Genomic DNA, 23,335 nt, shown 5'->3' with positions numbered 1-23,335 from the left:
GAAGGAAAGCAATTTTTACATCCATTCGTTCGACCTCTAGATCATAAGCTACTGCAATAGAAAGTAAGAAACAAATGGATGTCATTTTGTCTACAAGAGAAAAAATCTCACCATTATCTACTCCCTCAACCTGGGAGTAACCTTTGGCAACCAAACGTGCTTTGTACTTCTCAATTCTTCCATCTGAACCTATCTTCCTTTTGAACACCCATTTGCAACCAACAGGCTTTCGTCTTTCAGACAATGGTACAAGATCCCATGTGTCATTCTTCTTAAGAGCTGTCATCTCTTCATCCATGGCAATTTTCCAGGACTCTGAATCATTTATACCAAGAGCCTCTTCTACAGATTTCGGTTCATCAATATTAGCATTCAAAGCAAATATGCATCTCCAATCATCAGGAGAATATCCATACCTTTCAGGTGGTTTTCTTTGTCTAGTAGACCTTCGAATAAGTTCAGGTTCAGGTTCTTCTTCCTCTAATGATTCAAAACTCATAGAGCTCTCATCAACTTCTTATCTTTCTAAGGGCCTCGATTCAACTTTTTCAGGTGTAGCTGGCAGTTGAATCACATCTTTCTTTTCTTCTTTTTGTCCTGGCTGCATTGTAACAGAAGAAGACTTAGTTTCTCTAAAAATAACACTTCTGGAATAAAATACCTTTTGTGCAACAAGATCTCAAAGCTTGTATCCTTTCACACTATAACTGTATCCAATGAATATACATTTAACAGCTTTGTTATCCAATTTTGTCTGCTTCTCCTTTGGCACATGAGCATATGCCTCACAAACAAAAACTCTCAGATGACTAAGTGAAGGCTTGTGGCCCGACCACGCTTCCATTGGCGTTTTATCAACAAGAGCTGATGTAGGAGACCTATTTATCAGGTAGCAGACAGTGGCTACAGCTTCAGCCCAGAACTTTTGTTCTAGACCAGCACCACTTAGCATACTCCTAGCCTTCTCCATCAAGGTCCTGTTCATTCTTTCTGCAACTCCATTCTGTTGTGGAGAATACGGAGTTGTCTTCTGTCTCTTAATACCACAATCTTTACAAAATGTGTCAAAATCATTGGAGCAATATTCACCGCCATTATCTGTCCTTAAACATTTTATCTTATTTCCAATCTGCAACTCAACCATTGCTTTAAATTCTTTGAAACGACTGAAAACTTCAGCTTTACTCTTAAGAAAATAAACCCATGTTCTTTTACTGAAATCATCAATGAAAGAAACATAATAAACTGATTTACAAATAGAAAAAACATCAACTGGACCAAATACATCCGAATGGATTAGATCCAAAACACTTGAAGACTTGTAAGAACTAGAGTAAAACTGAATGCGGTTTTGTTTTCCATAAATACAATGCTCACAAAAATCAAATTCAAGATTGCAATCATTCAACCCATTAACAAGGTTCTTATTTTTCAAAGTTCGTAGACCCTTCTCACCTATGTGGCCGAGTCTCAGGTGCCACAACATTGTCTTTGTAGACGTGTAAGTCAACACTTTTGACCCTTTTGTGATTTTTTATTTTGTCGTTTTTGGTCAGTTTTTTATTTTTGAAATTCGATTTTAACGGTTTAGCGCGTCAAAGTCACAATTTAGCGCATACGAAAATTTAGGTAGTGCATGACTCTTCTCTACAGGTAACTTTGATTCGATAAACAGAGCACCCTTGGGTACCCAAAAACCATGACCATCTGCTGAAAGAGACACCCTCTCCTTTTCCAACATAGTCTTTATCATAGTCTTATCAGAAGTGCAATTGCACTCAACTATGCATGCATCAAGCCGATACAATGTACCCATTCTGCTTCCTCTTGCTATTACCATAGCACCTCTCACCATTTTCACACCTGCTTCAAAAAACTGTACATGCACACCCGCATCTATTAGTTTGCTAATAGATAACAAATTTCTTGCTAGTCCTGGGATATGCAAGACACCATCAAATCTTCTAGTTCTACCATCAAAAAATTTAACATGAACACTTCCACGACCAACAATATCAAGAAAGGAGTTATCACCCAAAAACACCTTACCACCATCAAACTTTTCATACTCACTAAACCAGTTTCTAATAGGAGTCATGTGGAAAGATGCACCTGAGTCTATCAACCATGCATTGTCAACTGCACGAGTGGCCAAGGCTGCAATAAAAGCATCTCCATCTTCCTTCTCGGACTCTGAATCAGAATCTTGTTTCTTCTTCTTTTTCTTCTTTTCTTCTTTACAGTCCCTTCGGAAATGTCTGGTCTTTCCACAATTCCAGCAAATTACCTTGGACTTACCAGGAGATTTTGATCTCCCCTTATTCTTGGACTTAGAACGGTCATTCTGCTTTTCATTCTTGCCTCTTTCTTTTGGTCTTCCTCGAACACTCAAAGCCTCTTTGGCATTCAGAGAAACCTTCCTTCTCATCTCCTCAAAAAATAGAGAACCAACAACATCCTCCATCTTCAAGACAACTGCAGTGCTCCCTATGGCCATCACAAGGTTGTCCCATGAGTCTGGCAACGAACATAGCAGGATTTGGCACCTTTCTTCTTCATCCATTGGTACCCCAACTGAGGTCAACTAAGTCACCAACATATTAAAACTTTCCATATACTCAGAAATTCGTCCACCTTCTTCCATTCTCAAGGAATGCAACTTCTTCCTCAAGAAAATTTTATTCACAAGTGATTTTGCTTGGTAGATCTCACTTAGCTTCTTCCAAAGCTTCTTCGTAGTAGATTCTTCGTGGACATTAATCAAAATTGAGTCTACAAGGCACAATCTTATCAGACCTTTAGCTTTTCTATCCATTACATCATATTGTGCAGCTAAAGTCGAATTTGTGGGCCTCGACTTATTCTCATCGACTGCATCCCATAGATCTCGATCAATCAATAGATCTTCCATCTTCAGCTTCCACATTTCAAAGTTTGTGCCAGAAAACTTCTCTACATCAATACTCCCTGATATACTTGTCATCTTTATGATCCTGCAATACAGAAATGAAATACTCTACACAAGCTCCCACTCAAACCTTGATTAGCTCAAAAAACCCTGTACCCAACAAATAGAACCAAAACTGGTCAGGCTCTGATACCACTTGTAAGGAAGCAAAGGTGTGCGGAAATGCTTCCTACGCTAATCTTGAGAGGACGATTATGCAAATTTCAACTTAAATATCACAGAGATCACAAGAAGCACATAGAGTAGAAATAAAACAATAAACACATAACACAATGATTATCGTGGGGAAAACTCATACGGGTGAAAAACCCCACACTCTAAAACCTGCATAATGTATTAACAAATCAACATGAGATTGCAATACACTTGCAACGCAAGTTCTTACAAGAGCATCACCTCAACTCAAGCTCGGAGAGACTTCACTAGCATCCTTCTAGCACCTAGCCTTGCAAACCAAACTCCATCATGCAAACTCCTCTCCAAACCATCATTATTTAGGAATTTTACAACCTGGAAACCATTTGTGGTTTTACAATACCATGGACAAAACCTCCATGACTTGTGTTACCCACCCTTGACATTTGTTTTTCCAAGATAAGAAAACCAGGTTAAAAAGAGTTACTCACGTCCAAACTCTTATCCCCTATTTTTGACCCTCATAACCAACATGAAATGTGTCATATAATCTCTAAAAATGGCCCTCCTATATTATACCATGGACAAGGCATCTTTTGACAACTCATATACCCTTTTTCAAGGCATCGACACATGGGAAACCTCCCAACTACATTTGGAACTATTTACTAAAAATTGCAAGGTTGAGACACATGTATCTCAACACCAACAGACACATCAGATGCAGAAACAGGTATAGGGGCAGCTCCAGCAGACATACCATCCAAAATCCGGACACCCAACAACTGGGACAGATCCAGGAAGTAATATATCAGGGCCACCAGATGGCTCAAAAGGAGTTGAAGCAGGAACATCATTTGAAACATCAGCAAAAGGGACAACACCAACAAAACATCCACTGAAGGAGTATCGGATCCCGACCTAGGGACCAAGGGGGTAGATCCAACATAATCTACCACAGGTACTTTAGAGCCATTGATGGAAAGATCCTACCCAACCGTCTGAGAAGAGCTCTTGAAAACCGTATAATGTTAAGAAGATGCACCTTTCCACCATGAAGAGGGCTTCTTCACTTTAACTTTCTCTAAATCACATTTAGCCGTGACATGCCCAATCTTGAAGCATCTTCTACATATGAAGGGAATCCCTTCATAAACCAAAGGTTGAATCCAAAAACCCTTGGGGGTCGAAAGTTTGATCTTTGCTGGCAGCCCCTCAGAAGCATCAATATCTACCAAAATATGAGCATAGGTGGAATGGAGGATATCAGAGGACTCCACATCCACCATAAGAAAATCTCCCAACACCTCACCCGATTCCTCAAGGAGTTGGCCCACCCAAAGATGAAGTGGGAGGTTGGGGAGTCTAACCCAAATCGGCATTTTACAGAAGGATTCAGATGAGGGATTAAAATCCTCATGCCAGGGTTTAATCATCAAAGGAAACGATTCTCCCAAGTAAAAAAATGGTCACATAGAATGATCTTTCTATCAACCACTTTATCAAACTTGGCAATAAAAAAACCTTTGGCCAAAAGGAAAATCTGAACCGAATCCAAAATGAGGGGTTCCCAATGCTTAGAGATCCAATCATGGAGTCCCGAGAGACTGGGCCAAAAACCCCTAAACCGGCATGTAACCACAATAGAAGAAAGATCAGAGGCAACCTAATCAATCTCTTTAACCGTCTTTTCTTCCAAATTAATAGCAATAGACTTACAACCAGGAAAAGGCTTAGTCTCAGCATGAGCAGGGCCCTTACTCCCACCAAAAGCCAGACGATCCGCATAAGATCCCCTAGAGACCCCAAAAGTTGAGAAATCTGGACGATCCTTCCCTGCACCCCCTATGGCAGATCCATCTGCAACAGTGGGAGCAAAAGCGAACCCATCACGGTTCAAAGCAGTTGCAACAAGGGCGATCTTGTCCACTCGAACGACAGAGTCGTTGGACTTGCATTTCAAATTCTCGGACATCGGGAAGAATGATCTAAGTTATACCTTCATAAAATTGTTGATTCTTCTTTGTTCCATTGTGTTATATCTCCTAAAATCTTGTTGTCACGATTTTGCTCTCAAGACTCTTGCACAAATGATTCAAGATGACTTCAAGGAGAATGAACTTTGTGGTTAATGAAAAATGCAAAGTGGAGTGTTCCTACAATGCAAATTAAGATAATGATGATGGAATGAAATGAAAATGATATAGATATGAAGCTACAATGGATATGCAAGCTATTGATATGATGATAAATGCAACAATGAAAGTATGCTATGTTAATGATAATTGCTAAAAGCCAAAGGCAAAAATTGCTATTATCTCTTGAAAGCATAAAAAGTAAACTACAACACTTGCCAATTAGCCAAAATGAGGATGTGATGTCTCCTTTTATAGAAAATTTAAGGCTCTAATCCTAGGTGACATAGATCAATGGATGAGAATCGGTCTTGAGAAAATGAATGGCTAAGATTGAGTTGGTTGAGTAGTTAAAGAGAAAGGAGGATGTTCCTCCTATGTTGACAAAGTGGAGGAAAAGGTGGGAGATGCCACATGTCATGATGCTCTCCATGACATGAGAAGGAAGAGGAGGAAACATTCCAAGTTGTTGGAATGTGACACAAAAGGTAGGCCTCATAAGACATGTCTCATTAGTCACCTTTGACCATGGTGAGGTGGAGAGACCAAACTCTTGAGAATAGGAAAGATGGAGAATGGATAAAATAAGGTGACACATAAGTCTCCACCTCCTTTTAACTAGGGAAGGGTGTTGAAGATAATTAGGTAATTAAATATTAAAATATTTAATTTTCTTAGCCACATGAGAATGAGGTGGAAGTGAGGTGGAAAGGTGATGTGGAAGAGTGATGTGGATTTTAGAGAAATTGACTTCCGTCTTTAAATAACTTAGAATTATTTAATTAATGGAGACTTTAGAAGACCTAAGACTTAGTTAAATAAATTAATATTTATTTAATCTTAAGAAGAATAAGATAATAGAGGAATAGGTATTAATTAAATAATTAATATTTAATTAATTTATCTCAAGTCAATTGTAGGTGTGTACAATGGTGACTTTGGGAAACATCCCTGTTTCCCAAGGGGGCATCTCCTTCAACGCTGTATTTCTGCCAGGAGCATGGATGCTCTTTCAGAACAAATGATTTCTATGTCGGTTGCAAGTGAATTTGTGGATAAAGCTATAAAGGAACATAATTTAAGTAAATGCATGGCAGAAGCATTGGCTTCCATCACTCTTCCTACCCTCCTCTCCCATGTGATCTATTCCCAGTTCAGTTCAACTCAGCAACAGATAAAGAAAGTATATGGATTCAGGGACCTTGGTTTCATGGTAGAGCGAAGCTTTTCTTCTGCTCTTGGCAGCTTCATTTTTTTGACCCAGAAAAAGTGATTTTCTCAACAGTTCCCTTCTAGCTTCAGCTGTATCACCTTCCTCTAGGTTGCAGATGAAGTGATAGTATACTTATTGCTGAATTGAATAGGAACCTTCATTAAATTGGATCCAAAATGTTAGTACACATGGTAGCTTTGCTAGAGCCTGTGTGCTCTTGGATCTTTCTAGACAAGTCATTCTATGCATATTTCAGTTTTTTCAACACAAGTTTCTTGGTCGCAATATGTGGATTTAAGGTTGTACTTTCGGATGCTTCTCCTGCAATTTCTTCATATATAGGCAGAATGCTCTTCTAGTAAAAAGAACTGAGGTTTGTCTATGCAATGGGTCCCTAAAAATGTAAAGCCTAGTAATGATGTCCTTTGGAGAAATAATGGATGCCTTTTTACAGCCAAAGGTTCCTCAAAAGATGGAATGGAACCAAAGAAACCACAGAAAAGGAGGAAGATATTCTTTGAAGATGAGGCTGCAGCTAGGGATCGGGCGAAGATGCCCTTTGCAGTTAGAAAGGAACCAATGATTCTTCACATGCAACAAGGTGGGAGGATACACTGAAGATGAGGTTGCAGTCAGTGGCTTTGCTAGAGCCTATGTGCTCTTGAATCTTTCTAGACCAATCTGTCATTCTATTCCAATTTCTTCATCACAAGCTTCTTGGTTGCAATATGTAAAAATTTAAGCTTTTACTTTCAGATGCTTCTCCTGCAATCTCCTGGGGCATAGATAAGCAGAAAGCTCTCCTAGTAAAAAGAACTGGGGTTCACCTATGCAATGGGTTCCTAAAAATTCCAAAAGCCTAGTAATGATTTCCTTTGGGAAAATAATGGATATCTTTTTACAGCCAAAGGTTCCTCAACAGATGAAATGGAACCAAAGAACCCACAGATGAAAGGAAGAATATTCTTTGAAGATGACACTGCAGCTAGGGATCAGGAGAAGATGCCCTTGATCTCTGTAGTTGCAAATCTTGGTGAATAAATGATTGTTTGTACTTTAAAAGCATATAAAGATTTCTGCTTGATTTTTGCAAAGCATGTAGTAGATTTCCCATACACATATAGTTGTATCTTTTCTAAGCCTATCAACTACCTAATCATTTAGCAACATTTAATGTTCTGATATAAATGTAAGGCATTACCCTAATTGACCCTTTATGCAACTTCAGTATCACATGAAAACAACTCTATGGTTAAGCATGCTTGGGTTAGAGTAGCACCAAGATGGGTGATCTCCCAAAAACCTCAACACTCCCGCCTATGAGCATTAGATGCAATGAGTGTCAACTGGACCATTCATGTTTATCAGAGATGTGTTCTTGTCAACCACTACTCAAGATATAAGGGTCAGAGAGTTCAACACAAATTATGCATTTGAATCCTGATCAAACATCACATAATTTGAGACAGCAAAAAAAACACCTACTAAATTATAATCTTTCAATTTTCACTTTGGAAACAAACCAAAAACTAGCTGAGTCCAAAAGATTCCAAGGTATCTGTCCTATAATTTATCTAAATGTCATATTAAATAGAGCTCACAATAAAAAAGAAGCAAGTAGAGGAAAAAGAATAAGATATTGAAATTAAGGTTAATACATCGAATGGATAATTATGTGCATTATCTAGATATATCAGAGTATTTACATGTTTCTAATTGGAGCATGTGATGAGAATTTGATGATACATCCCTTGATGTCAGTGAATTTTATTATTTCATTGGTTTCCTCTGTTATCTGTCAAGTAAACGCAATTCTACCATAGCTTCCTTCCTTGTTGGTGAATACCAGGCAAGAACCTTTGCAGCAGTTAGTACTTTCAAGGAAAAATCCAAGCCATAAACAATCTCCTTAACATGGAGACCGCATTTGGAAGATGAGAAATCTAAGGAATATCTAGAGTCAATTCTTGCAGACAATGGCCCTGCAATCTGTGAGAAAATACATATCAGAAAACTGCAACCATATATTACTTATTAGCAAAAGACAAGCACATGAGATTAGTTTGCAATTTACCTGCTGTTGCATCATAATGGCAAGTGAAGGGTGCGACACTTCTTCTCTATCCTGTACATCTAATAACGCTGACCTGTAATATTTATGACGCAACCAGGTGGCACCTGTGGCAAATGCTGATGCTGTACCAATGTCTAATCGAGCCTCTAATCTTGTAAGATCTAGCAAAGGCTTTTGAAATCTTCCTAATTGGGCTGCACATCCTAAGGATGCAAATAAGTCAGCTGAAAAGGGAGATCTCTGAACCTTTGCTTGTAAGGAAGAACTGGATGACCCATCTTCGTTTGATTGGGTTTCCACTGGTAGCATTTTCAATTTAGCACTCGAAGTGTTACCTGTTTTTATAGCATTCAATGTACTCCCTGTAAAGAAGAATAAGCATCATCTTCAAAAAATTGTTGTACAAATGATTATGAACAGACAAATAACTAGATCAACTTTCCTTCATTGTCACTTACCATGGAACCCTCTTGAAATAAATTTAAGCTTAAGTTCTTAAAAAACACAACTTAAACTAATAAAGTAGCCTCCAAAACCTTTAGGACTGTGTACTATGACCATGTTTGTGTTGTTTTGGCATGATCCCAGCCACTCAAAAGCAACAGTGAGTTGCAAAACAGTCTCATTCTTGCACAAGAACATTTGCTAACCAAAATAGTTGTCTAAATAAGGCTAACCATTTCTGACTAAAAAATGTGAGCCCAAAATTATGAATTAGCTTTGTACATGACAAGTTACCATACATGTCTTGTATACTAAACTACAAAAATAAACCCCAACGTACTGAAATTCTAAATGTGCATAGGCATGGCAGCTTTGATGAACTAGAAGATTCAGGTATCTGACACTCCAATATACACAGACAATTGTGGCATTGTTACGAAAGATTTATATTTTTGGTGGCAAAAAAGGAACTGGCTAAAATTAAGTAGAAGCCACCTGACCCAGCTCGTGTTAAAATTTTTATTGATGTCACTCCATCAGGAAATGAAGACAACACCAGAGCTGGTGGCTTCTCTAGAGACCATCCCAATCTGCCCAATTCAGCTTCTGCTGGAATTTAACCTCCACCAACAACAGCATTACAGAAGCCTTGGCGATCAGAAAAGCTTTAATTCTTGCCAAACAATGCAGAACCAACAAAATCATTGCTGAATTGAACTCCAAGATCCTGCTCACCTAATTGTGAAGGAGTCCATTTTGGGCCACTGGAAATTACGTCACATCATGTACGACATCTCTCAGTTAGCCTGCAGCTTCTGGAAATGCATCTCCCAACATCTAAATGAGAGGCCAACCACACAATAGACATCTTAACCAAACATGCCTCTTACAATTCAAGCGTGGGAATTGAGTCATGGAAGAAGTTGATATTCCCTCATCGGCCTCAAAGCAAGCCTTATATCCATCATTAATGATGAAAGAAAAAACCAATTAACACAACTTCTCACTAGGGTCATGGTTGACCTGCATTTCAGTCGCCACCCTAATATTAATTTTCTTGATCCCATTTCTCTCTATCCACATTTTATCCCTTAGCCAACCCGACATGACAATCTAAGCCTCGTTTGCTTCTAAAATTGCCACCCTACATTCTCCCATTTGTCATGTCAATGATGGTTACTTTATATGTTGCACCATAAACCATCAAGTTTTGATGGACAGTGGCATAGATTGGGTGTCACTCATTCAATGCCCATCTCCCTTTACACTCTTTTATATCTCTCCGCTTCCATTCCCTTTTCATTTGTCATCATCAATATGCCTTGCAATTTTTCGATACATTCCTTTTCTACTACTTACAGAGCAGGTTGTGACCTTTGCACTTCCTTCTGACTTCCAGTTTAGCTCCCCCTCAAGGTTTGTGACATTTGTCACATACTTGCAAAGGTTTAATGCCTTTCTTTCTAACAACTTGTTTTTTATTTTTTTCTACTGCACGCTCATCTTCCTCCCTCTCTATTATTCGACAATTTGTTATTCCCAAGCAATAATCTAGCTTTATTTTTTATGGTTAAAATTTGAAAACAAGCAGATAGTCTGTCTTACTAATTCCAAAGCAAAAGCTCCATCAGGAAATGAAGACAACTCTCCCCGACTCTCTTATTTTTTAAGGCTGAAAACAAGCAGATGGCCTTCCATTTCTAACCAAGCTAGCCCTATCTACCATCACTCTCACCACCCTTGTCAGCATGCCTTAAGGTTGGCCAAATGCCAAAATGCCTCCTCACCCACTAGAAAAAAAATTATGAAACACATTGAGGAGTTTGGCCAAGCTAAAAAGCCTTTCAATGAGATGATTGTGTCAATTCCCCTTGTTCCCATCCTCATTCTGATCCCACATAAAATGGCTGAAACTAGAACCAGGATGTCCATATACAGCAATGTAGTTTTCTTTCCTAAATTTAACCAAGCCTAGGGAAAAAGCACCCTCAAGGATAATTGACTGAATGTTAAATCTTCTTATGAACATGAAATTAAACATGTATCAGATGACATAGCCAAGATTAAAGACCATATTACTTCCCACCTTTTCAATCCTGGACCTGCCCTTGACCCAGCCCACAAGAAGCCTAAGCTTTGCACCCATTCACAAGAAGTTAAGAATATTAGGCCAGACCCAAAACTTTGTGACCCTGAGCTAAAGATACTACCTGCCGACTGCCCACACAAACCAGGGCTGGACTTTGCAGATTTTAAGGCAGATGTTGTGACAGCCATGGAGCAGATATATAACAGTTTGCATGATATTGATAGATGGGAGCAAAACAGCAAGCCTACTAAACTTTAAACATTAATCCTTTTATGGAGGACAACACAATGCGAGAATGTGAGTCCATTGAGACACAAAAGAACAGCCCTTAATCACTATATGCCTACAGTGCTGTGAGAACATCCCCCTGGAGAGGTCAGCCACGACCAAAGTGATTTTCTGTTTTCTGTTAAATATTTATTTTTACTATCTTAGGAAGTGAAAAAAGAATTCCCTCTATGATCATTGTATTCAACTGTTCAACATAACTTGGCACTATTTGCTGGTTGCTGCCAGCTTACAACTTTAATTTCACTTGAAATTTATAATTTTTGGACCTAGTGAATAGCATGCCCAGATAGGATTCCCCTCTGAACTATCTGGATTTACCGTTATATTCGGAGCTATTGCATCTAAAACTCATAAATCCACTACTGCAGGTCACATGCAACTCTGTTCTATTTTTTTGGTTGATATATTTTGCTCTTTATACCTGCTTCAGAGGAAAAGGAAAAATGACTGACAATTTACTCCACCTCTCCAATGTGATTCTAATATGGTTTTCAGTGGATGGTTCAGATTTTAGCATGAATGCTACACTACTTCTGACTTGATTTGAGCTTCTTACAACAGCTGCAGTGTTATATTTTTAATCACCCAAGCATCCATGAAAGTAAACAATTAAATATCAAATGCAGCTAGTAAAGCATGGTACATACGCTGCAAGTCAACAGTCCCAAAGGAAATTAATGCTACATTGTGAAAGTCACAATGTCAGTATAAACCAAAAAATACAAATATGCTAGTACATTCCAATCATTAGTTGTCGGTTGTCCATTTTCACCAGCCATTTCTTTCCTGTTAAAAAAAGTCAACCAAGCAATAATTGCATAACACTGAGTTTGAGATCCATTGGGTTAGATTATTTATGAATAGGATGCTTGATGCCCACAAAATCTTCTATTTCTCAATGTTGTAATAATTTTGACCTCCAAAGCATTGACCTAAAAAAGGGTCACTGGTTTTTTATACAGAATTTTCCTGGGGTACATGTCCCCAACACCCCACCACCCGTTGCGAACATCCTAAACTGAGAAAATGCAGTAACATCCCAGAATGCATCACTAAAATCAGGTATGACAGGAAACGCATAGGGTACACCTGACTGTCCCCAAGGCAGCTGGAGACATCTCAGACGTCCTTTGACCATCCTGGCAACAACCAGGCATCCCAAAAAAATCATTCATAAAATTCAAAAAAGGCAGCTAAATTTAGCATGACAATATTATAACAACAATATAAAATGACAGTACAGCAATTAAATTAATCATGACAGCAGTGACAGAAACAACTGTAGTTTAACAGCAATAAATATATCATGATTCAAATTCATACTTCATGATATATGTTATATAACAGTTGACACTAACAGCCATAATTAAGATTTCTAATTTCATTGTTCAAAAAAGTCCCAAACTTCAAAAGTCTTAATATGTTATATAGAGTCGGACATTATTGTCAGTTGTTAAAGAGATTAAAAGTGCACTTGCCATGGTCTGGTACAGAGTGGTATTGTGTGAGAAGTACAGATAATCAATTTCTTTTTGAAATGTGGTTGGCATGCAATTTTTTGCAAATGTCATCCAACATCTCTCTCTCTCTCTCTCTCTCTCTCTCTCTCTCTCTCTCTCTCTCTCTATATATATATATATATATCAAAGAGGAAGAGGACGTAGGGTATTATTGGGTAAATTTGGAATCTTTGGCTTGTATCCTATTCTATTCTTAAGTTGTGGGCACAGTCCTTTTATGCAACTTAAGTGACTCCTAGCCTAAAGACTTAAATTGTCCCCCTTTTTAAGTTTAATGACTTAAAAGCAGAGTTCTGTGACTCGCCGTGACTCGCCAAAACTCGGCAAGTCACGGGTCGAATCACCCTCAGCGAGTCCTGGGTGGCTCGGACCCGAACTCTGCAAGTTTTGGCCGAGTCACGACAAGTCACGTGACTTGGTGACTCGGCCCGGACCTGGCGAGTCTCGAGCCCATAACTCGGCCAACGTAAACAGCCGAAAAAGCAAAAATAAAACATGTTAAAAAACGGTTTTGCTTTTTTTTTCATTTATATTTTATGCTAAGTTGTAAAAGGCATCTCATTTCATTCTATTGAAAAAATAGGAGAAGAGTGAGTTGTGAGGAAAAAGAAGAGAGCATAGTAGGGCAACCAGCAAGGAGGAGTAGAATTTCTTCAACAAATCACATTGGGGCAGTGTAATACTTGCATTTGGTGCATCAAAAGCTTGTTTTAGAGGATTGGAAAGAGGTTGCATTTCATTTCAACCTTCTTATAAGAGGTAAGATTCATATTTTTTGGTTTTTTTGGTGTTTTATAAGCAATATTTACATTTTTTTTTTTAACTTTACATTTTTTTTTTTAACATTTGTAATATGTATTCATTTCTTTCAAATAAATCAGCAAACCCTACCATCTAGAATCTAGATTGATTTTTGTTTTCTCAAAACTTAATGAAATCAGCAAACCCTACAATGTACATTTTTTTTTGTTTCAAAATCAAAACAATCTACATGGTAGGTTTGCTAATTTCTTTGAAAAAAATCAATACAAATTCTATTACATTGATTTTGTATCAAAATCAAAACATTGCTATTATATTTTTTTTTGTATTAATTTATAATTTAACAATGGACAAATATTCTTTTTTTTTTGTAATTGTGTCTTATTCCAGCAACAATCAACTTTTGAAAACAATGTCTAGTTTCAATCCTCATAGAACAATCCTGGGTAGAAAAGATCCAGCTTGGAAATATACAAAACCTTTTCCTGAGCAAAAAAGAGGAGAGGCAAAATGTAAATTTTGCAAAACAATCTTTCATGGAGGCATAAATAGATTGAAATACCACCTTGCCGGCATACATGGCCATGATGCAGAGCCTTGCACAAAAGCACTTCCTGAGGCTATTCGTGAGTTCCAAGTGCTATTCGACACATTTGAGACTCGAAAAGAAATAAAGAAGAGGCAAAGAGAGGAGTTGGCTCAGACTAGCATTGGTTGTGTTGGAGAGGCCTCTTCCATGCCTCCATATTGTCCTAGTGGGAGTGCTAGTGCTTCTATTGCTAGTAGTGCCAGTGCTAGTGGGAGTATCAGTGCAACTCCAACCATTGGTCCTAGAGTTCGTAAATCTAGGATGGATTCATATTTTGAGCCACGCACTACTCCTGGTGCCCAGCCTTCACTTGAGAGCATGACTTGGAACAAAGAGGTACACAATAAGGCTAAAGGTGCAATTGGAAGATTTTGGTTTTATTGCAATATTCCATTCTTCACAGCCAAGTAATTCCTTTTAGTTTTTATTTGATTGTTTTAAGTTTTTAAGTTGTTAATATTTTTAGTTTGTTTTGTGACTTTGCCTAATATTTAAAATTTTATACTTATCTTATTTAATTTATTTGTGATAGGTCTCCTTATTGGCAGAACATGGTTGATGCCATTGCTATTTGTGGGGCGGGTTTCAAAGCCCCTTCTAATTCTGAGTTACGTGGCCCAATATTGATAGAACCGGTGGCTGATGTAAAAGCCACATTAGAGGAACATCGAGAGATATGGAAGAAGAAGGGTTGCACCATCATGACTGATGGTTAATCGACGCTCCTAAATTTTCTTGTTTCTTCTACAGGTGATTGAATAACTTGAATTTTATTTAATGATTCATATTTTATTTTTTGAGTTGAGATTTATTGAATGATCATTGATCATTGTTTTTGCTTTGTTTTCAAATTTCAGGTGGCACCATGTTCATGAAGTCCATTGATGTTTCCGCACATTCTAAAAATGCCACTTACCTATGTGAGGTTATAGAGGAGGTCATATATGAAGTGGGTGAGGAGAATGTGGTACAAGTGGTGACCGATAATGCAGCAAATTATGTTGCTGCAGGTAAACTTTTGATGGAGAGGCACCCATCTATATTTTGGTCTCCATGTGCCGCACATTGCATTGACCTCATGTTGGAGGAAATTGGTAAGATTGCATGGATCAGGACATGTGTAGAGAAGGCAAAAAATATTTGCAAATTTGTATACAATCATGCATGGGTCCTTAACTTAATGAGGCAATACACGGGGCAGAAGGAGCTGGCTTGTCCTAGAATCACTAGATTTGCCACTAACTTCATCGCACTGCAATCCTTGATTCGGAGTAAGGTAGCTTTGAGACGTATGTTTGTCGGTGAGGAGTGGACTTCCTCATCCTATGCTATGAGTGTTGCAGGAGTTGATGTTGCAAATTACATTTTTGATGAGCTAGGCTTTTGGACCCCTTGTGCTAAGATTGTGAAGGTAAATATTTTAAGCATTCTAATTTCTACCTTATGTTTTAACTTTTTATTTTTATTCGTATTTTTCTTTTATTTGCTTATTTTCATTCACAATTACACACTTACATTAACTGATATTACATATTGTTTCACAATATTTGCAGTTCATTGAACCCTTGGTAGGTCTCCTACGTGTTGCTAATGGGGAGAAGCCCGCAATGGGCTACATATATGAGGGCATGGATAGGGCCAAGGAGGGCATCAGATCTTCCTATGAAGGGGATGAGAGTAAGTATCGTCCCATTTGGGATATCATTGACAGGAGATGGCAGACCCAGCTTCACAGGCCCCTTCATGCAGCTGCTTATTACCTCAATCCGGCAGTCCATTTCCGCCCTGATTTCAAGGCGGATGAGGAGGTTCTTAGTGGGCTCTACTCAGTGATAGAGCGAATGTCGCCTGGTCATAGCAGTAGTATAGTCCAGGAGCTAGAGGCTTTTTCTAATGCTGAAGGGGAGGTCTTCTCTCGTCTACTTTGCAAAGAAAATCGAACAAAAATGCAGCCAGGTAAAATGTATATTTTAAGAAATTAAGAGCATAATTTTAATTATATGTTATTCAATTTGTTATTAATTATTAAATGAGGCTGATTTTTTTTTCCTTTTTCTCATCTCAGATAGGTGGTGGCAGATGTTTGGTCCTAAAACACCAAATCTTCAACAGGTAGCCATTCGTATTTTGAGCCAGCCATGCAGTGCTTCCGGTTGTGAGCGCAATTGGAGTATGTTTGAGCACATACACTCCAAGAGGCACAATAGACTGTCTGTGGAGAGGTTGAATGATCTAGTCTTTGTTCATTACAACCTCTATCTTAGACACAAACAGGTTATGGACCATGACAGCACCCCGATCACGCTAGAGGAGGTTGATCTAGAATCTGAGAGGATCAGTGAGGCTACACGTCCTATCTTTGGTGATGAGGACTTAGATTGGATCGACCGGGTAGATAGAGAGGTTGAGATTGTAGCCATGGCAGAGGAGGAGGTTAGAGCGCGAGGAGAGACAGAGTCAGAGCCAAAGCTAGAGCCAGACACAGCTGATGTTGGTGAGGGTGGGAATGGAGTCACGGGCAAAGACTATGGCTGCTGACGCATCCAGGACCTACCTTAGGGTTAGATGCCTTCGTAGGAAGGACCCAAGCTCCTCTGAGCCATAGACTTGTAGTTGTTTTACTTTTGATATATGTGTGGAACTGGAACATTTGAATTTTGAAAAATCAGAAGTTTGCAGAGTTAGACAGCAATTACCGGGCTTTTACATCAGGTCTGAGCATATTTGGATGATCTTATCAGCAATTCAGACATTATTCCAGCAGATCATACCATTCTAGCTGAGCCATTCATTGAATTCTTGCCTAGAGTTTGTAATAATCACAAGGGTTTTAACTCAACCAATTGCACTAAAATTCATTGTTGGCAATTAGGATCAGCAAATAAGAAGTCATTTTGGAGAAATAAGGTCATATGTGATCAGCATATTCAATAATACAGGGAAATTCTTCATTCCTAGAGGGCCACGCTTGACAAGGAGTTAGAATTCCATCTGTATTTGCATATTTCTTCATCAATTGTTTTTAGTAATTCATTCTAAGGTCAATAAAATCAATTGGAGCTGTCAGCACATTTAGAAAGCTCCCATTTCATCATATATTGAATTTCAGACAAATAAGGAGGCTCAACCAGGCAGGCTCAAGACACTTGGTATGCAAATTTGCTCATTAAGTGGAAATAAAAAGTTATTCTTGATTTATTACATTGCTGTTGTAAAAATTAGAAGTCTGATTTTAATTATCAGTATTAGTTTAATTTCATTTTTGCATTTACTTCCATTATGCATCATTCAAAAACCCTCAAAAATGCATAAAAACCAAAAAACCTCATCAAAACCAAAAAATTAGCTAGTCAAAGATTCAGTTGAGACAAACCAATCAGATTTGTGCCAATCCCTAGTTGGCATCTTTCACTCTAATATAAACCCACAATAATTGCAGGTTACCATGCCCTTGATTGTCCTCATTGTGTCATGCTTACATGCAAGGTCCTTTCCACCATGCATAATGCCTTCAACAATAAAGAGAATCTAGACATTGCAGAACGAAAAAATAACTAGCAGGGTTTTCAAATACAGAAAAAACAAAAAGAAAAAAATAAAGAACTCAGGCAAATAGCTAACAAATCACACTCCAACCACCAATAAACCCTTTAATTCACACAACAATCACTTCATGCAGCTTAGATTCAAACTTCTACAGACAAAAATAACAAGAAATTTTAGTTTATAGGGGTTTTAGGTCTTTTCTTTTTTGCAAGTTAAGTTCCTTTGTTGGACTCACCAAGTTTTAGAGAACTTCCCTGATAACTTGCAGAGTAACTTCGAGTTTTCCAGCTGACTTGGGTCACAATCCATTGGCAAGTTATGCCAGCCTGGAATTCTCATGAATCTGGTGAGTACTCGCCGAGCCGTAAAACACTCATCTGATGTCTATAAAGTAGAATTCTCATATATCGAAAAAGTACCAATTATTTGCACAAATTCTAAAATCGTGTGATCTTTATAGTTTGACCTCTCTGGCCAAGTTTTGATAAAAAGTTTTTCTGAGTTCCAAGTCAACTTCAATTTTATCCCAAGTTGTTATCAAGTCCAAGTTTGGTGAACATGCTATCTTCACACTCAAATATTAGCACATTCGCAAGTTTTGTTCTGTTCTTGCAGGGAGAAATAGTGTAGTAGCATATGTTAATCTTTCTAATTTACTACAAGATCAATGACAGATATCATCATTTCTTCCAGAGAAATGTGAACTTTCATTATCTCGATACAAGAGCCAAGTAGTTGTTGCAAATATTTGAGAGATTGTACAATATAGATAGACACTTGCAAAAACTAGATGCTAGTTGAAGTTTTTTAATTTCAGGTACAGGCATGCAAGTCTTGTGAAGTACCATATAGGTCTATTCACAGGCATTATTCTTCCCTCCCCACTCCGTCTCCCTCATTCTTTCCCTCCCTTGTAGATACACCAAATTGCTTTACTTGTACAGCCTTATTTCCATATGTGCTAGCTAGACATTTTATTTGATATGCGATGGAAAAGTTATTTACACCAACAGTTTGGTGACAATTTGGTACATAGATGAGTAATTAACATATCTCTCCAATGTACTTATCAAACTACTTCATTGCACATCATACATGTCATTTAAATTTCCAAAAGATGGCAGTTAAGAAACAAAGTTCAATGTTATCATGTCAAAGATTTATCATACAAAGAAGCCATCCATATGTTGCTTTCAATTCAAACTGTTGTACAAGCAGAAGCGTATGAGTAGATACCTTGACAATGGTGGCCTCAAAAAAGAGTAGAATAATTTTGCTAGCATTATTTTTCATACAACAAACAATTAGGTAAATGGCTTGGATGTCGTAGGTATCATTCAAAGTTCCAAAATTTTCCAAGTTATTGCATTCAAGGAGGTGATTAGCAACAAAGACTTGGAAAATCAACATCAGAAAAGCTACTCATCTTCCAACTGCAATTATTACTTCTTAAAGCTGACGCACAATATTTTCAATATAATACTTTGAAACACTTTCACCTCTGCCTTTCCATTTCCATTTTGCAACCCATGAAATTAATGACCAAAGAAATCTAAGTGGCAACACTGAAGAGAAAAGATGCTGGCACGAAGTCTTACCAATGATTGTCGATACTGTGACATGAGGCTGGGAAAGAAACAAATTATAAGGCTTTTGGCGCAGTCTTGGGCCACTTTGATCTTTCCAGATCTTTGCATGCTTCTCAAAGGAAATTGCAGCTTTGGCAGATAAACCAGGTGACACAACCCAAGGAATTTCTGTACTGTTTCCATTATCACACTCCTGAGGAAGTCCAGAATTGTGACGAATTCCAATGCGATATCTCAGACCCGAATCAGATTCAAGTGATGTCAAATCTAGTGATATTGACAGAGGAGCGTTCCAAGAAGAGCCTTGTGTTTGAACAAACCGTCCATGCCAAGAAGTTTCCAAGGATAAATCATGTTGCGGGAGCTGCAACCAATTTAAAAAGGCACAACTTAACAAGTAGCACTAGAAAGGCATCTGTAAAAGGCCATAAATTAATCAATTACCATAACTATTAAGTTATTAACCTGGTAGATGAGAAGTGTACAATTATAGACTCCACGAAGACATAAGCATGGACTATGGAATATAAGTAACACTAAGGTTGAGTTCTCCAAAGCCACATAACACCAAACACCATAGGGAATGAATAAAAAGTTTTCAATTATGTTTGAGTATAGTCTAGATCTTGTCATAGAACCTAAAAATTGGCAAATGCAGCAGTATCAAAAATTCAAATAAGCTACTGAGTTACGAAATTCTTGACACATGGCAATGCAGAAGGGGATTAATTGTAGTTCAATAGCCAAAATAAGAAGACAACATTCTAGCAAAAGAAATACTATGCTCCAAAAGCTATTAAGAAAACATTAATCATAACCACAAACTATACACGATAAGAGACTTCTGCATGTTTTGGATGGACCTAAGAGCTTGTTTATAGTAGACAGATTTACAACTCATGGCCCCAAAATCTTACAGAATATAAAGTACACCTGCCTTATGATGAAGGATGGCTCTTGCACGACAGTCCTTATCGTTAGAAGACAGCTCTGAACTTGCAGTCAAAGAAGTATGCTCACCAAATACGACTCGAGAAGCGATTCCATGGGCATAAAGCAACGGATCCCAGAGGCCTCCAAACAGATTACTTATTTTTGAACCTGCAGATTTCTGAACATTTTCTGATGCCTTGTATTTTCGACCTGAGAGAAATTTCTGAATACGAAATTGACCTGTAAGAGTAGTCCACCTACGTAACAATTTATGAAATAAAATAATAAGAACACTCAACTCCTTCAAAAGAATTCTGACATTCAGTTATTTAGAACTACATACACTCATTTACAGAACCCGGATCTAACAAATCATAGGGAAGCAAAGGGATAAAAATGGCACTTTAAGACCAACCTTACCACCAAAATATCACTGCTTATAAACTGAAGGATCTGTACAAAACAGCACTAAAAATATATGTGGAATTAAAGCAATAGAAGCATTATTTGAAGTTTGAACACAGCCCTTACATAAACACCTTTTAATAAGAATCAAATAAAGATATCAGCAGATGTTAGCAAAAGCATCATATGAATCTCAACTGAACGCCTATGCCATTTCATTCCAAGAAGAGGAAAAGATCACAAACATCCCTGATCACTCATGCTCAGAGGGTGTACTTCAGCAATTGGTTAATAAGAACGAAAATACTTGGAAGACAAATCATGATAAAAGTTGCTTCTATGTTGTTAGAAAATCATCATATAACTTGCTTCCATGTTGGTAGACAGAATAAACGTCAAGCTATTTGTTGCAACACAGCTTTGCATAAACCTTAAATTTATGTTCCAGTGAGGATCCAAAAGATGGCATTCATATGTGAAATTCCATTTACCTTGTGATTGGGGAAGGTCTTAAAATTTAGCTAGGTTATTAACATTCTTTCTAAGTTAAAATATCTTTCTATCTACAATTTAGTCTAGAATCTTAATTATGTTGAAGTTAGCTTCAGTACAATTATTTGTAATACAAATATACAGTATCTAGGTCAAAAGACCGAAATGTAAATTGCGAATTTATGTTACAGAGATAGGCTACAGATGTTACAGTCTAGAACAATATGAAAACTTTTCAAAATAGAGATATAAGAAAGAAGAGTATTCAATATTTCTCTCAATCAGAATGTATGGACCTAGAAACCATAGCAGTAGACCACTACATCTAAGATCCTTTTGGGGAAACAAGGTGAAGATGGCCTCCAGCTGGAAATCTGGGCACAAAATCTGAAACAGGTCTACATCTAACCAAAGAAATCAATGGATGGTTATTGAATATTACAAAAGAGAGAACACAAAAGGCTGGACTGGTTATTACTTCTTTTGAAGCTAGCTCTTCCTGCTTGATTCATCTCTGTAGTAAAGCAACATCTCTAATGCAATAAAGGTTATCTAAGTAACTGATTATGAGCACCAGTTTGTGATGGCCCCGCCCAAACTTAAGAATGCCTGTTAAATTTATTTTGTGCCATATATTTCCATCGCTGGTCATAAACAGAAGATGTTAGCGGCAATAGGAAATTCAGACATTTTAATACTGAAAAATGAAGAATGACAACAAGGTAGTGGGATTTATTCCCAGCACAGAGCAAATGATTAAATCATGATTAACTAAAAGACAAGGGGTAACATCTGAAGGGTCATGACTATTGGAGTAAAAGCAGTACATAAGAAGATAAATCAAGAGGAAGGAAGGGCAATTCAGGGCAATTCAGCAAATATAATTATTTATGTTTCCTTCATGGATTATGAATTAAAAGTTCAGCAATCTTGAGGATGAAACCCCTCATAGATCACAAATTCAAAGATGAAAACCCTTAAATTTCTTTATCAAGTTAGTGGACACAAGCCCTAACTTAGGCAGAAATTAAAAATATTTTGAAGACATTCTTACAAAGAGAAATCGCTAAAAACTGAAAAAAGAATTACAGCAAGGGCTAAAGGATAAGATTAATATATTTTTAGAGATACATCATATGCTTTAAATCTGACTTTTAAAGTTTTATAATCAAAATTACCATTCTTTTGGGATAAATTATTTATGATTAATTATGCAAACATGACCGTGGGTTAGGATTATATATTATGGAAAAATTAGGAAATTCTAGAATGGGACATTACACAGTTTGAACTCGAAGCTAACTAAGCCAGAAATTATTGGGTCCTGCAGATAATATTCCTCAGCTAAAAACAAATTTAATCTTCAAACCTCTATCAAATTGTTGAAAACTTGAATCACAGAATATTAACTTCTCCACTCTTTGCACAGATGCATTAGCATTGGGGTGCATGTCCCCCGAGTTTTGAACCTAACTTAGTACTGTGACAATTGCCCCACTTTGATGCTAGGCAACAGCTAGATGGATGCTTTAACTCAAAATTTAAAAAACTGCATACAGAGATCAAAGAATTATGTGAATATATGCATTGCCATTTTTTAAAATAAGTGATTTGCATACATCAGGTAGAGAATAATTACCCAAGTTGAAGCAGGAAGCCATACTAAAATGATATTTCAATTTTGAATGGTGAGTCTCCACAGCAAATATAGAGCTCGCAAGGCTATACAGTCGAGCATAAGTGTTAAAAGTAGAGCTCAAATATATTTTCATCACAAGGTATAGGAAAAAGATGATGTATTTTACGTGTTAATGGTGATCAAATTTGGTGATGTGATTGTCCCCTGTAACTAAATGAAATTTTTCATGAAGACAAACCTTAAGAATTGATAAAGAGGAAACAAAACACTTATCAAGGAGAGAAATAGGTTTTATGAGAAAAAAGATGTTTTGGAACAAGCTAGAACACATTGAACTCTCAAGTGGTATCAACATCAACACAACAACCATTGTCAACTCAAATGGCTCAAATGGCTGCCACAAGATCCATTTTCATCAACCACACTGATAAAAAAAACTGCGAAGCAGTTTTTAAAAAGCAGAAAGGTTAATTGATAAGGTGGATTAAACTAAAATCCGTCTCATTGTATA

The 23,335-nt window shown here is 37.5% G+C and overlaps 1 protein-coding gene across 1 annotated transcript in view; it reads right to left on the bottom strand.

The window, feature by feature from the left end:
- Nucleotides 1-8,069: 8,069 nt before the first annotated feature.
- Nucleotides 8,070-23,335, bottom strand: part of LOC131059813 (protein TRIGALACTOSYLDIACYLGLYCEROL 4, chloroplastic) — a 75,288-nt gene continuing 60,022 nt past the window's right edge. Inside the window, exons 2-5 of the mRNA XM_057992839.2 lie at nucleotides 20,293-20,545; nucleotides 19,365-19,719; nucleotides 8,526-8,887; nucleotides 8,070-8,440 (exon numbers count right to left, since the gene is read on the bottom strand). Of these exons, the coding sequence (XP_057848822.2) occupies nucleotides 8,243-8,440; nucleotides 8,526-8,887; nucleotides 19,365-19,719; nucleotides 20,293-20,545 (1,168 nt within the window). The 3' untranslated portion in view covers nucleotides 8,070-8,242. The remainder of the gene's footprint in view (nucleotides 8,441-8,525; nucleotides 8,888-19,364; nucleotides 19,720-20,292; nucleotides 20,546-23,335) is intronic.

This window comes from Cryptomeria japonica, chromosome 10, assembly GCF_030272615.1.
Source record: "Cryptomeria japonica chromosome 10, Sugi_1.0, whole genome shotgun sequence".
NCBI classification, from domain to species: domain Eukaryota; kingdom Viridiplantae; phylum Streptophyta; class Pinopsida; order Cupressales; family Cupressaceae; genus Cryptomeria; species Cryptomeria japonica.
This window is presented reverse-complemented; position numbering and strand designations above follow the sequence as displayed.